The following is an 18296-nucleotide window of genomic DNA, read 5'->3' as shown; positions in this document are numbered from 1 at the left end:
TTTAATCCGTTTCCAGCTGTTCTCCCCAATGGAGAAAAATCCCGGAAATCCCCTGGATTTCCTACTTGCAGGGAGCCTCCATTTTGGGTGCTGCTCTGCCCATGTGTGGGCACCGGAAATAGGGCAGAACGGCACCGGAAGTCGCTTCTACGCATGCCCGGAGGCCATCTTGGTGGAGGCCGCATGGCGGCGGCTGTCACCAAGATGGCCGCCACCATGCAGCCGCCACCAAGATGGCTGCCAGGCATGCGTAGAAGCCACTTCCGGTGTCGCTCTGCCCTATTTCTGGTGCCCACACATGGTCAGAGAGGCCTCGGAAGTTGCTTCTACGCAACTTCCGGTGCCGCGCCGCTGTTGTTCCCGCATTTTACAGTGGGAGACTTGGCAGGTATGAGTTATATGCGCATTCCTATTTACCATCCATACTCTACACTGCACTGCATCCTGTTTTGAAGCATATATATAGCAGAATGAAATGCAATTCAGAGTGTTGCAGCATGAAATTGAACAAAGTTTGGGATCCCCAGGTTTCAATGTCTGCCAGACTTCAAGTTACCAGCCCTAATGATGCAATTCTTTTATAAGCTGCAAAAATCTGAAGCTTATAACAAGGGGGCCTTGTTTTTGCTACTTGCTTTATTTACTTGGGCTCTGGGATGCTTTTTTAAAAACTGCTTTTAGTGAAGGGAGTTCAACTGGCAGTATTTTTGTTTTAAGTCTTTTACCGATACGGCTGCCTGTGATATATTGGGCAGGAAGTAAATGATATAGAAGAATTTGGGTGTCCCCCCCCCCTCATTTCAGCTGTTATCGTGCTTCTGATTACATTGCTTATATTTTGATACGGTTCTAAATTATTTTAAATGTTGTAAGCTGCCATGGGAAAACATTGTATTTTGAACAGTTGGGCTACTAAATTTATTAAATAAGCAAACCAGCTCTCTTCCCATGAAATATGAACGAGGCTGAATCTTGTGCCATGGGGAAACTTTCATTTATCACAGCCGCTTTTCAGCTTTAATGCTGTTTTCCTTTCTAAATCATGTTGAGCAGAACCACGACTTCCTGGACGAACAAGCCTACGAAGAAAGCTGCATGGAGGTGTCTACTGTGAACAGGCAGTCCAGCCATAGTCCTTCCCTCTCTTCTCAACATGGAGTGACGAGCTCTTGCTGCTCACGGAGACATAAAAAGACATTCCGCATCCCAAACACTAACCTAACTGGCAGTCGCCCAAGTAGCGTCCAAGAACTCAGTACCATTCAGATCAGATGCATTGAAAGAACACCTCTGTCTAACAGGTACTTCAGCTTTAAAAATGATCCCAGACAGAGATAGCATTATGTTTGCTCTCCAGGCAGAGATAACGTGATGTTCGATCCTGCCTATCAAAGAATTGGCATGGAGCATGCGCCTGTGTGTGTGTGTGTGCAAGCAAAATATTGCTCCGTTTGGGGTCATAACGTGTAATGTTACGAGGAAAGCCGTTTCCTAGTCTTGAACGTAACGATTTTGAAGTGCTTAACTGGCAGAGGAACAGTGAATGAATGTCAGTTCTTTTAAATATCGAAGCAAATCATTTGTGTAAAATGTTGGGCTCTACTGGAAACCACATTTTGAGAGACTTTGAGCAGTCCCATTATGACAAGGCACAAATGAATTGAAAACAACTATGAATTCAGTATGGTCAGTATGTTTACAGATAGCTGTTCACAAGACCATTGGTCATACTTCCCCTTGATAGATGGCCTCATTCGGGGGGAGGGGGAACTTAACTGCACCAGGATTGAAAATCTTTATTGAGAAAATATTGCTGTGTAGATGAGCACCGAATTTACTCATGGCACTGAGCAATATTGTGACTACAGGCATATCAACTGACCTCATACCATATCACATGGGAGAGGTGTTTTTTAAAAAAAAGAAAAAAGAAATCTATTAAATAAACATTATCAAGACTTAATATTAGTCATATACTGAAAGATTCTCATATCTATAACATGCACATAATATGACTGAGATTTATGACCTTTTTTGGTAAAATGGTGAAGTCAAAATATGCTAACCTTTCAGGGCATTTTAATAAGGTGCATCGGTCTTGTGAAAGCTTACAACCATGTTGTAATAATAGCCTCCAAAACAACCAAAAGAGTAATTTAGTGCACCAAAATCTGTTGCAATTCAAAGATTTTGCGCACAGAGTTTTTTGCATGTGTGACCATACGTGCCAAGTTGCTGTCCGAGAAACAAGGGACCGGGCCGGAAGTAGCAGACCGGAAGTCGCGCTGCAGCCATTTTGGAACTGGGCGGAGCAGCATCAAAAGTTGCTTCTGAGCATGCTCCGCCAAGTTCCAAAATGGCTGCCGCGCCAGAAGTCGCACTGCAGCCATTTTGGAACTGGGCAGAGCAGCATCAAAAGTCGCTTCTGAGCATGCTCCGCCCAGTTCCAAAATGGCTGCCGCGCCAGAATAAACCGGGGGGGGGGAAACAAAAAAATCCATTTTTTTCAGCTAAGAACAGCTGGAAAAACAGGGATTTCCCAGAGAATACGGGAGACTTGACAGCTATGTGTGTGACCTGTCCCATTTATTTCCAGAGAAACCATGATATTTACAAGCACTTCTTTGCACCCTGATATGGTGGCCTCTGTTGAAATGAATGTAGATAGATGAATTACACATGTCTGTGACTCAGGTGTCCGCACTTATAACATCTATGATATCTAAGTTGGTTATCTAATGTTAGTAACTGAGGTCAGCTGTTCCATTACTCTCAACAGCAAATACAGCCACCTGAGATGCCACCAGTCACTAGGACCAGTATGAACCAGTAGACCAGAAAGCTGCCTTGGTGTTCTGTTCATGGTGATTTCACCGACCTGCCTACCTTTGTAGTGCTGTGTTTTTCTTTCTTATCTACAATGAAGACATGGTTCCTAACTGCTTCCATGTAAAATGTGTTGAGGCTGGTGGATGAACAGTAGAATAAGCATTGGAAGAGATAATAGACATTTTAGTTGCATCCTACATGCAAGCTGGATGCTTTTGTGACATACCAGAATTGAATAGAAAACACTAAGCAGATGGGACATTTGTATAATTTTTTTTATCCATTGGTTGTTGTTTTTGTTTTGTTTTTTTAAACTTCTCTAGCCGATCCAGTTTAAATGCCAAAATGGAAGAGTGTGTTAAACTAAACTGTGAGCAGCCTTATGTAACCACAGCAATAATCAGCATTCCAACACCACCTGTGACTACACCGGAGGGAGACGGTAGACCGGAATCTCCAAGATACTCAGGAGGAAACATTGTCAGAGTATCTGCTTTATAAAACAGTTAGAATAAAGACCACTCAGAAGCTGAACTGCAGCCAGGAGCATAAGACCCCGAAAAAAAGAGGGACACAACAACTCTTTGTTCAGTGGAATGGCAAACAAGAAAAAGAAAGAAAAATTGAGTTTCTGGAGATGCAAAACATTTGGGGTTTTCAGTATTGAACTGCGTGCTTTGTGCAACCAAATGGAATTTCTACACATCACTTGAACTTTTTCTGGAGCAAACTCTTCTGTGACTCTTTTGATTTACTCTATGAGCACAATGAAATGTCTCCCATTGATGCTTCTTCTTACCATGAAAAATCTTTTTGATAAAATATCTTAAAAAAACAAAAAAACACCCAGCAACCCACCAGTCCGACGGTTCCAAATGAATGCAAAACCAAGGCTGGAAATGAAGTTTTGATAATATGTCCTCCTTTTTCCTGTTGATAAACCATGAACCCATGACCAAGTGAGTTTAAAGGAGATAGTGAGAAAATGGCTCATACAATATTTGTATCGACTTAAAGAAACACAACCATAATGCATGTGAAAATTCTTTGGAGCTGTGATCTGAGTTTACTTCTGTTGTTTATTTCAGGTTAGGCATGATAACATTTTACTGTAGAAAAGGGGCATTTCTGTGCACTTACAAAAAAAACTGATTGTTAATGTTCCATGGTTGTGCAAATAACTTCCTTTCCTGTGGGGGGAATGAAGTATTTCTCACTCGAAACATGCATTAGTGAACTTGAGGTGTTCAGTTAGTTTAGCATCGATCATTGTTTTCGCTTGCTTCCTTGGTACTGTTACAACTGCAATAATTCAACACACACCTGTTGTATCAGGAATCAGGCCTTTATGTATAAAACTGCACAAATTCAGCTACACAGATAAAATAATCACCCAGATAGACAGTAAAGTATTTTCTGTTGTATGAAAATGTTTTGAATAATTTCATAAGCAAATTTTTTGTTTCACAGATGTTAGCTTTTGGGTTTTGTTTTTTGTTTCTTCTTTTTTTAAAAAAGTTTATTTAATTCTCATTACCCTGTAATTCCTTAAAGCCAACCATTGCCTTTCGCTGCATTTCTATCCTCTTTGAATGTCAAGGGTTTCCATAAATTAACTGAGAAACCCTGTTTTATGAACACCATCCTTTATGTTTCCTGAAAACAACAGTCTTCCTAGTGCAGTGATACAATGTAAATCTCATCCAAAGTGACAATCACTTGGTTTAGTGATTAACATCTCTAAAACGTCGCTGTTATGTTGTGCTATTAGAAAAGCTGGGGACTGGGATACATGCAAGTTAATTTTGCAGAGGATTACGAAAACTTGATTGTCAAATCTGTAGTCGGAAACAGTTCGTAACGCAATACCCTTACAAGGATGAATGGTGAAACGGACCTAATTTTGCACACACACAAAAAACAGTGACATCAAAGGATGTACCCCAATAGGATTACTCATATAATTGTAGGAACAATACACAAACTTTACTGTTTAAGTCCTTTTTTTCTTTTTCTTTTTGTTTGTTTCATTGTCCAAAGGATTTTTAAAATGCTGTTTCCAGAAAAGTAACTTTCCTCCACCGTTGCTAATTTGTTTAGGAACATGGTGGGTTGTTGTTGTTGTTTTTCATCATTTCAAATCTTCAAGATATTTCTAAGTAAGAACGTGTAACCGAACACTGAAGGTGCTTCTCAAGAAACTACTAAATAGATTTATATAGCACCTCTGCTAGAATGGGTCCTATATGATTGTGTATTGACAGATGTGTCTTCATCTAGCCGTTGAATACACTACTGTATGGAAGTAAGGATGTCCTTACAAAGTTTCTTGTCTGCAATTATGTCATATTAAAAATAATATATTGGATGTTGGTCATCAGATGCCATCCTCATCTCTTCCCAAACAATTTGTCTAGTATGGGTTAGTTACATCTTTTTACTGTAACATTTTGTGACCAGCATCACACCCAAATACATTTCACATTGCCACAACATTGGAACAGAGGCTCATTTATAAGAGAGGGGATGTGGTATGTTAGAATTATAGGTTCTCCCAGCCCAGTCCTCTGGGCTGATTAGCCGTCCTATATCAGTGCATTAAGAGTAATAGTTCTCGGAGTGGGCAGGGAAATATCTCCCTTTGGTGTGGCTCCCCCTCCCTTGAAATTGAATCAAGGGGAAATGAAATGAATTGTCATAATGTAATACATACAAGAGCAGAGGATCACAGGGATTAAGCCAGAGCAACAGAGACATGTTCATGCAGGTATCATTGGTTGCACAGGTATAACTCCTTTTTGGGAGCCTGGTTCTAAAAGAGGTGGGGTTGGGGGGTTGGGAGGGTTAATAAAAGAAATTGTAGATTTCTTGCACTCCTATATATCTGCCCTGGAAATTATCCTCTCCAAAATGTGCTCATTTTAGCGCTTAAGTTGTTGGTACTGAGTGCATCCAGAAGTAAGTCTTTTGCCAGTAGGGTGGCCAGGTGAAAAAGAGAGCAGGGCTAAGAACTGTGCCTAAGAACTAGGCAGATGGAGGCATCCACTAAAATCCCTTCTTCTATACAATTGTTATGGAAGCAGCAGCCCAGTCCTCCTCCTCCTCCCTCTCCCCCACCCTCATTGCCAGGGCTTGTTTGCACCAATTGGTGGTATTTCACACGAGACGTTGTGGCAGGTACTGAACTAGTCCGATAACCCATCAGTTATATTATGCGTCTGTGCAGAAGATTTTCAATGGGGCTTCCTGACAGGTGAGTTTGCATAGGAAACGTTAAACAAAACGGTCAAATTGGTGGGGGTTTTTTGTTTTTGTTTTATAAAAGAAGACAGATAAGCTGTGATACTTAGGCATAATTTTAATCATTTGCATTGGAAACACTCATTCATTTCTGCACACTGGAAAGAGTCTACAGCATTTGCAAGTTACATCTGGCCCTTTTACTCAACTGACGTTTTTTATAATATGCAAAGCTAGAGTCTTCTGCTCTCTGCTGTAATCTTTCTAAGTGACTCCACTGAAACCACGCAATCATTTCATTCTTCAACCACAGAAACACAGTTCCATTTTGACATCCTGCTGCTGTAACCCTTTACTCCTGCGGAATATGAACATTTTCATATAATGCATTGGAAAATGGTGATGTAGCCCCCAGCTTGCCTTACCATGCAAGGAGTGGGCGATCTGCTCTGGACTCTTAAAAAAAAACAAGCAAAGGCAGCTCAAGGTTTACAAACTCTCCCTCCAATTGACTTTGACGATAATTCGCTTTGTTTGCAATTTGTGTCAATTTCTGAGTCTGAAACTGCCACAGCTTCTGCTTCTTTTAGTAACATTGTACTTCTGAACTGAGTTTATGAATGTTAAATTTGCCGATCGTAGAATATGGCAGCCACAGAAAACTCCTGGAGACATAAGACCTGATCTAGGAGATGCACTCTGCATGCAAAAACAGGTTATAACATAGAGATTTGCCACACCAGTTTCACAAAAGGCATTTGTGCAAGAGGAAAACGGAGCAGAAGCACAATGTTGTGATGCGTGCAAGACCCCCAATCTGTACCCTATTGAAGCCCTGCTGGGATTTAAATATGCCGTCTCTAAAGACACTACCTTCCTTATAGAACAGGTTACATTCCAGCAGTGTGGCCTTCATGCAACCCTCTCTCCCCCAGCTGCTCTTGAATCTGGTAAGGATTTTCCACAACCCTCGCAGGCCCCATCACCCATGCAAAAATGTTATATTTCACCCCCCCTCTGAAATTCAGATGCTAAAACTTCTTTTTGTGTTTTAGGTGATTTAAATGCTGTTTTTTCGGTAGTGAATGACTTGGCGACTGTGTAAAATGCATCTGTGCTGTAAATGAAATGTAATTATTTCTGTGTATCACACAAAAGAAACCAAGGTTGTTGGAGCTTCTTTTCTTTTCTTTTTGACAATTTTGGAGTGGGGGGGGGGCGGGGAGATTTGAAATTCATATTGTACTTTGGAAAGGCGGTATAACAAGATGTGTTACACTGAATAAATCAGACATCTGAGGAATATTTAAATAAAACTTCTGCATGCTTGAATGGGACAACTGGTTTTGCAATAACCTCATTCAGGAAGCACTTTGCTTGTGCCTGTATTTCAAATCCTATTCAGCACCTGTACACACATAGCTCTAGCCGGATCATCAGCCATAAAGGGTAAAGGTAAAGGGACCCCTGATCATTAGGTCCAGTCGTGACTGACTCTGGGGTTGCGCGCTCATCTCGCATTATTGGCCGAGGGAGCTGGCGTATAGTTTCCAGGTCATGTGGCCAGCATGACAAAGCCACTTCTGGCGAACCAGAGCAGCACACGGAAACGCCGTTTACCTTCCCGCTGTAGCGGTTACTATTTATCTACTTGCACTTTGACGAGCTTTTGAACTGCTAGGTTGGCAGGAGCTGGGACCAAGCAACGGGAGCTCACCCCATCACAGGGATTCGAACCGCCGACCTTCTGATCAGCAAGCCCTAGGCTCAGTGGTTTAACCACAGCGCCACCTGGGTCCCCCATCATCAGCCATAGCGCTGATCAAATCCAAGAGCAAGGTTGGTTGTGGGAAGAGGATAAGGCAGGGGGCTGTTAAATCCAATTGGTTTTCAGATCAAGGCTTTCTACATTCAACCTGATAATAGTGTGCTACAAATTGTATCTGCAGCATCCATGGGCACACACACACACACACTGGTTCTCATCAAGCTAAGGCTTTTTGTGTGGAAGGCTGTTTTTGTGTTTTTATGGATCCACCCCACCCCACCAAGCTCATAGGTAGGGAATGGGTGGCTCATGACCCAGATCTGGACTGCCAGCCACTTACCTTTCTCAGGCTCGCTCCCTCCTTTGGTGATCTTGCAGCAGCAGGAATAGGGATCACAGATGCTGCGCCCTTTGGCCACTTCTCTGACGCTTCGCCAACTGTATGCAGCAATTCTGTGTAGTGGCATTCATGGGTGCTCAACAATTTGGGGGAGCACTCTAGAGTCTTTGGGAGCATTCGGCAATCTTCACCAGCACCTAGGAATCACCTGAGACAGCAGGTCTTCTGGTAATGAGAAGTTAATGAAGTTGCTTAGAAAATGATGCCAGTCGATAGTCTGGGAGCAAAGGATGCCACAGCATGGGGCAGCTGCTACCATGTTGTGGAACCAAGGCTGCAAAGAGGAAGTGTCCCCGTTAAGCCCAAGCAGACAAGAGGGAAGAAAGAGCAGGAGGGATCCTGCAAATAGAGAAACTGTGCTTAATATTGTGGGGACAATAGGGGACAATGTGTGCATATATGACTATACCTTGGTTCTCAAACTTATTCCGTTCCGCAAGTCTGTTCCAAAACCAAAGCGTTCCAAAAACAAGGTGCGCTTTCCCATAGAAAGCAATGCAAAATGGATGAATCTGTTCCAGGCTTTTTAAAAACAACCCCTAAAACAGCAATTTAACATGAATTTTACTATCTAACGAGACCATTGATCCATAAAATGAAAGCAATAAACAATGTACTGCAGTCACACAATCAATCCATCAGTAGCTGAACTGGGTTCCACACAGTCACAAAAACAAAACAAAAAGAGCCACAAAAATGCAATTTTTTAAAAAGCAAAAACAGACCTCAGCATAAAGTGTGGCACTCAAATCGGAAGCGGAACACTCAAAACAGAGCACGTCTGGCTTCCGAAAAAAGTTCGCAAACTGGAACACTTGCAGTGCTTGGGTTCCAAGTTGTTCGAGTACCAAGGTGTTTGAGAACCAAGATACCACTGTACTGCATTTGTGCGAGTGCAGGCACTGCAATTTTGGTTGAAAAGTCCCAGCTTAATTCTGCCATGCTCCTCATTATGTATATGGATGTGTGTGTGACCGGATGGGCTTGTGTGGATAGGGTGATTTGGGCAGTTGTACGCATATGATGGATCAATCTGCGTGAATTGTGTGTCGTGGATAGCTTTGTGTGAATGCCATGGGGCTTTTAACTCTGCAGGAGCAGATGGGGGTTGTCAACCTGGGAAGGCAGCCCATCTAGAAAAAGGGAAACTCTGATCCTAAGCCTTGCAGCTATACATTCGTGAGAAAGGCTTCAGGAGCAAAACCCCGAGGAGAAATCAGTACCTTGCAGAACACCTTCAGGAAAAGAAAAGGCAAAGGGGTAAACCCTACCCAAATCTGCAGTGGGTGGCATATTGTATGCCTCCTTCCAGCAACTCCTGCAGCCAAGCGGGTCCCAACTGTATTGCTCTGCTTTCCTTTGGGTCATATCAGCAAGGCCAAGAGGGGGGTCTTGTCATTTGGGCAGCCCAGGCCTGGGCCCAGGGACGTCACTTCAGTGCTGCTAACACAGCAAAAGCAACGAGGGAGGCAGCAGTTACAAGTTACCAGTCTCTGCAGCCACAGCAGGTGCTGTGATTCTCCAGCCATTTGACTTCACCCCCGGAGGCACACTCCATTGTCTCTTGAGACAGGTGGATGCCAGCAACAATTAACTCTGCCCACCACTGGCATGTGCCCCCCTCCTCTCAGTTGCAGATGGCTCAAAGGGGTTCCCCGAACTTGTTTAGCTGCTCAGGGCAACACTGCTTCCTCCTTTACTTGGTCATGAGCAAAAGAAAGTGACCAAGAGATATGGTATAAGCATCTCTGCTTCCAGGTATTTAATGTGCATGGGCTACTTCTTGACCATAAGCCACAGTGTAAGGTTAAAAAGGTAAAGGACCCCCAGATGGTTAAGTTGCGACACTCATCTCACTTTCAGGGCCAAGGAGCCAGTGTTTGTCCACAGACAGTTTTCTGGGTCATGTGGCCAGCATGACTAAACCGCTACTGGCACACAGAGGACTGTGGCAAGTGCCAGAGCGCACAGAAACACCGTTTACCTTCCCGCCACAGGAGTACCTATTTATCTACTTGCACTGGTGTGCTTTCAAACTGCTAGGTTGGCAGGAGCTGGGACAGAGGAACAGGAGCTCACCCCGTCGCAGGGATTCGAACTGATGACCTTCCGATCAGCAAGCCCAAGAGGCTCAGTGGTTTAGACCACAGCGCCACCCACATCCCACAAGCTACAGTGTAGTGTTGGCTAGAGGAAAGCTGTGGTGCAAAAGATACAATCTGCACGCTTAGAGTCACTAAAGCCAGGCGCAAATGAAATTTCAGCACAAATGAAAAATGGCCCTTTGGGCAAGTGAAACCATGGGACAGAAGGCAGTCAATCTTGCAAACTTGCAATTTGAGGCAACTGATTGAAAATCCTGATATATGCCATAAGCAAATGTTTCTGTATGGGAGAAAAATTACAATAGAAATCATGAAAGCCTTCCATATGGGCAGGAATAAATCCCCATCTATTTTTGTAGTTAATTTTTTTAAAAAAGTAGGTTGTGGGCACCTATGTAAATTGGCAGATTAAAAAAGGGTGCCGTTAAACATGATCTCTCCAAGCTATTTGTACTTACGTGTTGCCAAAGCTTTCCATCTAATGTGTCTAGACAAAGCTCTGTTGTTAAGTGAAGTGAAAGTACAGATGGAGTACAGAGACCCAAATTTACAAAATTACTCGTGTGAGTTCATTCACCTCATTTGTATCTGTTAATATTCACGCTGAGGTCCACATGACTGACAGTACCTTTTCTGTCTCCCGGCTCCAGGGATTCTTAAAGGAAATATTGGCATGGACTAGAGAGATAGAGACATTTCTCCATGCCTGCAATAAAGAAAAGATTGGCAGTTCTCAATATTTGTTCTATAGGCAAATATTTGTTATTGGACCCTAGGTGCTTGTGAGGTGCTGCTATCTGTGAAAACACTGCAGCGACACCACTTGAAAAAATGCAAGCAGCTTTTACAATGCTGGTTCTAAGACGGGAACTGTCTCATCTTGTTGCATGGGATCTTATTTTGAGCTGCTATGGTTTGAGGGCATGGGGGGATAACTTTCCCAAAAGGGACTATCTTGGGTCCACAGGGTAACAAAGGCATCCTTGTGGGAGAATGCGTTGGCCTCTGCATTGAAAGAGGCAGTGATCTCCCCCCCCCAAAAAAATTATACAATAGGCCCACGACTTACGTTTCGGGGATCACGTCTGCAGCCAAAATTGTGTATAGCCTGAACCCACTGGGTTCAATGGTGGGTGTGAATGCCAAAGTAATTTTCCTCACAAACCCAGCCCCTTTTTTATATTTCTTTGTGTAAAGCTGAATGTGCACAAGGTGTGGGCTTACTGTAATACAGTTTCCGAACGTAATCCATTCCGGAAGTCCGTTTGAGTTCCGAAACATTTGAAAACCGAAAACTGAAAGCAGAAGCCTCAATACGGAAAACTCAAAATGGAAGCCACATTTCCTGTTCGACGCCCAAGGCACATTCAAAAGCCGAGGCATTTACTTCCGGGTTTTTTGGCGTTTTGAGTTCTGAAACGTTCGACTACAGAGGCATTTGAAAACCGAGGTACCACTGTATTAGCTAAATATAAAGAAGGCGAAAGTTTCTGTCTACAACGCACAGAAGAGAATCCTAGAATCTTAGGAAAACGGGAGGGCAGCTCACATTTCAAATAAAGCCATGACAAAATATAAGACAGTAGTGGTTTTATTGCCTGCAACATTACACATAGCTTTCTCTCTCTCTCCTGAAGCACTGTGAGTGCAAACTGGAACAATTTTTAAAACCATAGGAGGACACAAATTTCCATGGGGCCAGTGCAATGCTAGCTTCATCCCATAAGAGAAGTTCCCTCGTCTGACTTTGCAGGCACTGAGGGAAACTGCTCAAGAGGAAAGAATATACCCCAGAGTCACATGGCAGCCACTTCAAGTTTATGGTGGGAATGCAAAAGTCGGCAGTCTCCAACCTTTGGTTTCCACCCAGAGTTACCCCCACACACCCATTTTTGAGCAGCAGTGGACGGGTGTCCAACTTGGCTCGAAAGCAGAGAAGTTCAGCTTGCCATGTGCCTGCGTTTGCCACACAGTCAGCTTTTAAGCAGCTACCATAGGATTGGCAAGCATTTAAATTAACTACTATAACACGTGAAACAAGAATGTGGCTAGGTGGAAACGACTGTAACTCGATAGTACACATAAAATACAGTAAGATGCACTTTTCGCAATTCAATAAATATATTTTAATCTCTTTACCATGTTGCTTCAGAGAAGACTTGCTTCTCCGTTAAATTGCAGTCTCCGCAGATGTCCAGAATGAGAAATGCTGTTTAAAGCACTGTGTATAATCCTGGTTTGTTAACAAGGATATTAAAAAATGGCATTTCAACAAACTTGGGTCTATACCCAAGCCACCAGAGAAGGGGAGGCAAGGCAAGCTGTTGCTCATTCCCAGTCCAATAAACCACTCCAAATTCCTACTCCAAAAAACAAGGTTGTCTTTCCCCAATCTGGTGCCTCCTAGATGTTTTGAACTACAACTCCCACCATCCATGATAATTGGGCATTCTTTGTGTGGCTGTTGTGGCAGTCCAACAACATATGGAAGACACCAGGCTGGGGCTGTTGGCCATCCATCCATCTCCCCATGCACTGTAGATTAAAGTATGCTCCAAGCAGGGAGCCAGTGGCCCACAGAATGCTTTCTACAGGTACAAACAGCTCTATATGATTCAGGAAAATGAACCAGGTCATGTGCTACAGGAAGGAAACCAAAAGTGAAGAGTAATCAAGCCAGAATTAGACACATGTATGTATCATTGGCTTCAATGAGAGAGTTAACAACATACACATTCTGAACAAAAAAATGAGCAGGGCAGGAAAAAGGAGGATTAAAGACATCCTCACGATCCCTTGCTTAGAAAGAAGGTAGAATCTTTCTTCAATAAATCCAGTTCCAAGACCATTCACCACTTAATTTCCTCTCCTAAAAGTGGGTATTTCAGATATAACTCATTTATTAGTATTTTTAAAATCTCTCTGGACCACATAATTTAATTTGAACGTTAAAAATTCATTTTAAAAGTAGATGTTTCAGGTATTTCTTTTTTTTAAAAAAAAACAGCTAGATAAAGACATTGCTAAAAAACACACGTTTGTCTTTTTACAAAACCTAAAAGTGTTAAGTAAAATGTTAATATGGATTTCAGTTCTGCTATACATACACATGCCTTATTATATACAGATAACATCCCTGATCTTTTAGAGGCAATTCCCACAAAGTCCAAGCAGAGGGTTTGAAATAGGCTTTCCCAGCAATTTATCAAGTCCTATCAGCTTACCAAGAACTAACTGTGCACCAACAATTAGTTTGCCCGTGGGATATGGGCTTTGTGCGTCTAAGGGAGGAGGGTTGGATGTTCCACTTATGTTCAGGGTTTTGAAATTCTGGGGGAGAAATAGATCCGAAGATCCGACTTCGGAATTGCACTGGCTGTGGCTACACAGGTAAGCTAAGGCACATGGATTTCACTAAGCCGCAGGTGAATATGTTTCACCCAGGGCCGGTCCTACCATTGGCCAGAGTGAGAGCACTGCATCAGGCAGCAGATTCTGAGCAGCAGCAGCTACTCCACTCTATTGTGTATGCCACAGTCCTTAAATTAGCGTGGCACCCTCAGATGTGGCAGAAGATGATCCCATCATAAACATCAAAGTAAGATTCAAAAGCCAGTCTAGATGGGTTCTGTACACGGAGCGGGAAAGGTGGTTATCTTGGATTTCCCCCCCTAAAATCTAAGGAAGAAAGAAGCACTTTAAAAAGAAAGAGACCCCTGTTTTCCAACCTCATGGCTTTAGACCCTTTTCCAGATTTTGAAGGGTCTGCCTTCGGCTGTGATTGACAACCCCTGAAGAAGCTTATCAGAGTGCAACATATCCAACAGCTGTAGCTTGCAACACATCAGATTATCAGAGTGCAACACATCCAGCTACCATTTCTTCAAATGATTATGAAAATTACTTAAATTACAAGTAAGTGAAAACACTGATCAGCTCTCAGTGCTGAACAAGCTGCCCACACTCTTACCTAATCATTTAAAATTAAAAGTTCAGACAGAATCAAAGAGCCCTTAAGTCATAACCTGAATGTGTTCTTTTTGACAGATGCTTAATTTTAAAACGTTGATTATTTTTTTAAAAAAAAAAGTTTAAAGGCCCTGCTACAATCAGCATTTTATACAATGCACATCTTCTCACGAAACAGAACCTATTCACTCTCAGTACTTAAAACAATGGATACATTTTAGTGGTAAAACTATAGCTAGAACCTTCAGGTCACAAACGTTTTGAGAAATAAAAAGGTTAAGAGCCCGGGATCACGGTCATTCATCAAGAACATCTCCATTCATTCTGTTTTCTTCTCTGGATCAGAATGATGACCTCAGACTCCTTTTTCAAATGTACAATTAGCAAAAGGGGCGATCACCCTAAAGCTCCTCCATTTCAAAGTGTGTGGTGAAGCTGTTTGCCATGGATGTGTGCTCCAAAATCCTCGTCAGGCTGGGTTTCAGCAGCTCCACTGAATGACATGACAGGTCCTGTGTGGTGTCATTCTTCAAGGACAGCATTTGATCTGGGCCTGGGCCTCGTCGGTCGTAATACAGAGCCCACAGCAAAGTAATAGTGAGGATCATAGCCAGAATCTGGGTGACCCCAATCGATATCCCCAGAAATCGAAGCACTTGCAGTTGTTTCGTCCCTCTCAGGAAAGTATACATCTTTTTACCACAACCCTGTGGGCCAAGAGAGATGAGAAAGGTCAACCACCATTGGAAGTCGGTACCCCAAATCTCCAGATCTTTTTCACAACACTTTTGGTGTTGCTGCTTAATGTCAATCCATAAAAACAAAACACCTATCACCCACGACTTCATTTGGGAGAAGGGTACTGACCTAGAAGCCACAAGAGAAGCCAGATGGACACAGCCAAGTTGATATTTCTGCTTTGAGTCCACTTGGGTTCTTGGTGCAGCACCAACATAATAAACAACTCTCTGACTTTTAGAAGACATCTGAAGGCAGCCCTTTTAATGTTTGATGTTTTATCATGCTTTTAATATTATGTTGGGAGCCACCCAGAGTGGCTGGGGAAACCCACCCAGATGGGCAGGGTATTAATAAATCATCATCATCATCATCATCGGCTTGTTGGCCGTGTGTCCTGACTGGCTGGGTTTGGGAAGTAGTTGATATATTTTGCAAGTGGGAGGTGATCCCAGCTATCCTAAGGAATCAGGCATGGGACCAGCCCAAAAGCCCACCCAGGACTCCAAAGATCATACAAGCTGGCTGAAAATATTCCCTGTTGGGGCAAGGTGCTTGTTGTGTTAGTCTGAGCATCCTAGGAGCTTGGTTTCAGGCCTGGCTTTGGGCCCCAACAGGGTCTTTTTCTGACAGAATACCTATCCTAGGAGAAATCAAGATGAATTCATAGTTCTCTTTGAGTCTTTGTGGGTCGAGGTACCTGATCATGTTATCCTTCTAGACTGACTACAGTATCTAGAAAAGAAGTTGGTACCTGCACTGGTTCTCACCTTGATAGGCTTTTTAAGCCTTTCACGTCAGTGCTAAGAAACTGTTGCACTGCTCTGCAGCATTTGTATTACAGTGGTACCTCGACTTAGGAATGCCTCGACTTCCGAAGGTTTCGACTTCCGAAGTCTGCTAACCCGGAAGTATTTTCACCGCATGCGCAGAAGCGGTGCGCGTGGTCTGCGCATACGCAAAGTGCAAAATCACGCTTTGCGCATGTGCAAAATGGACGCTTCGACTTACGAAGTTTTCGACTTCCCAAGAGCGCCGCAGAACGGATCGCCTTCGTAAGTCGAGGTACCACTGTATATTGTTCTGCTACACACTGTTCGATTCAATTCGAAGTATTGACACTTTCCTTTAAATCTATGTACAGTTTGAGGCACAGGAACCTCAAAAACAGCCTACTCTCATGGGTAGATTGAGGTCATCTTCAGAGGTCCTTTTCCAGGTACTCCCTATGACCTGAGGGTAAATCCCTCAACCACAGTACCAACATTTGGAACGCTCCCATCTCAGAGAAGGTTGCCTGATACTAATGCTTACAACCTTCCACTGCCAGGAAAAGCCTCCCCCCCCCATTTACCCCATGCCTTTTAGTTTATTGTTAGAGTTGGTTTTAATTCTGTCTTGTGCTTTTAAAAAAAATTGTTCTGCTGTTCCAGCGTTGTATCTGCTTTCAAATGCTGATATTTAATGGCATTATTATTACTAGTGAGCTAGCTATCCTGGGAGTAGGAACGCCAATGAACAAGACAATAATTTTCAATGAATTAAAGAGAGAAAGAGAAAGAGAGAGAATTTTTAGTTTCCTGGTCATAAAACAGCCTTTTTCTGTTCCAGCTCTTCCCATAGCTGCCAAGTTTTCCCTTTTCTCGCGAGGAAGCCTATTCAGCATAATGGAAAATCCCTTAAAAAAAGGGATAACTTGGCAGCTATGGAGGCTCTTCCCCCTCCCCCATTTTCTACTGAACCTTTTGATGTCACAAAAAAATTATGTTCGTTAAAAAGCCAAGATGCCAAGATCTCTGAGGACTTTGAAGAAAGTCTCCAAAGCTCCATACCATTATACAGATATTTTTAATGAACTCCCAAAATGATGAGATGAGTTTGTTCCTTTCACAGGAAAGCACATTCTGTTGAAAAAGAAAGTGATAGGTCTCTCATGGTGGAGATTCAAAAGGCCACACTCTCCACATACTTCTGAGGGATCTTTGGAGCTATGTGACAAGTGAAAATAGAGACTCATTGATGGGACTGCCTATAATTATTCACTAATAGCCGTAAGGTTCATACTCCATCCAAATCTATGCACAAAACACTTCATATCTTCAGATAAAAGAAGTGGGAAGATGATGAAAAGAGCGAGGTATTTAATTCACCGCAGGTGAAATTAAAAGTCTTTTGTAGCTTGCATATTATTATCACAATGCAGAAACTTACAACTGGAGTTTGGGGTTTTTAAAGTGAGGGAAACGAAACCTGTGCAAGGAGGCAAATTAGAAGAGCAGAATTTTTGAACCAATGGCATAATAATAATAATAATAATAATAATAATAATAATAGTTGTTCTGTTTAGTCGTTTAGTTGTGTCCGACTCTTCGTGACCCCCATGGACCAGAGCACACCAGGCACTCCTGTCTTCAATAATAATAATTTATTACTTATACCCCTCCCATCTGGCAGGGCCTCCCCAGCCACTCTGGGCGGCTCCCAACAGAATATTAAAAACACGATAAAACATCAAACATTAAAAACTTCCCTAAACAGGGCTGCCTTCAGATGTTTTCTAAAAGTCAGCTAGTTTATTATTTCCCTGACATCGGGGAGGAGGTTCCACAGGGCGGGCGCCACTACCAAGAAGGCCCTATGCCTGGTTACCTAGAAATTTGCTGCCAAAAGGTTCAATGCCATGAGAGCTTTCTTGTGGTGTCCCACAGGGTTCCATCTTGTCCCCTATGCCATTTAAGATCTATATGAAGCAGGTTTGTGGCTTAGGGGCACTTCTGGATCCAACATTGTTAACAGAGGCCCAGGTGCTCTCAGTGACCAGGAGCGCCCATTTCCAGCTACGGCTGGAACCCCTTTGGGACAGAGATGACTTTGCCAGGCTCTGGTAAATTCCAGACTGAATTGTTTATGACTACAGTGGGACCCCGACTTACAAATTTAATCCGTTCCGAATGCACACTCGTAGGTCGAAAACTTCGTAAGTCGAGTTTCCCATAGGAAAAGCGGTTTCCCATAGCAATGCATTGGAAACGGAAAAATTCGTAAGTCGAGGAAACCGCATCTAGCCGCGAACGGGTTTTCCGTTGGGATGTCGGGAAAATCGTCAGCGTGCGGCCACTTTTTCCGCTCGTAAGTCGAAAACGTCGGATGTCGAGGAGCTTGTAAGTCGAGGTCCCACTGTACTTTTGTTATGCTGTAGTTCTGCATTCTTTTCATGTTCTAAGCTGCCTTGAACATGGTTGGAACT

General features: G+C 42.9%; 2 protein-coding genes across 3 annotated transcripts in view; one reads left to right on the top strand and one right to left on the bottom strand.

Annotated features, from left to right (window-relative positions):
* The window catches only part of KCND2 (potassium voltage-gated channel subfamily D member 2), a 252005-nt gene extending 248675 nt beyond the window's left edge, over nucleotides 1-3330 (top strand). The window contains exons 5-6 of the mRNA XM_035127640.2: nucleotides 1054-1301; nucleotides 3153-3330. Coding sequence (XP_034983531.1) covers nucleotides 1054-1301; nucleotides 3153-3330 — 426 coding nt within the window. The remainder of the gene's footprint in view (nucleotides 1-1053; nucleotides 1302-3152) is intronic.
* Nucleotides 3331-8169: 4839 nt separating this feature from the next.
* Nucleotides 8170-18296, bottom strand: part of TSPAN12 (tetraspanin 12) — an 83747-nt gene continuing 73620 nt past the window's right edge. Inside the window, exon 8 of one of the 2 annotated variants that reach the window (XM_035126863.2) lies at nucleotides 8170-15018. In XM_035126863.2, coding sequence (XP_034982754.1) covers nucleotides 14713-15018 — 306 coding nt within the window. In that variant the 3' untranslated portion in view covers nucleotides 8170-14712. The remainder of the gene's footprint in view (nucleotides 15019-18296) is intronic. The other variant, XM_035126862.2, reaches the window with a different exon arrangement.

The sequence above is a fragment of the Zootoca vivipara genome, chromosome 10, assembly GCF_963506605.1.
Source record: "Zootoca vivipara chromosome 10, rZooViv1.1, whole genome shotgun sequence".
Classification (NCBI taxonomy): domain Eukaryota; kingdom Metazoa; phylum Chordata; class Lepidosauria; order Squamata; family Lacertidae; genus Zootoca; species Zootoca vivipara.
Note: the sequence above shows the minus strand (reverse complement) of the source record. Positions and strands in the feature narration are given on the sequence as shown.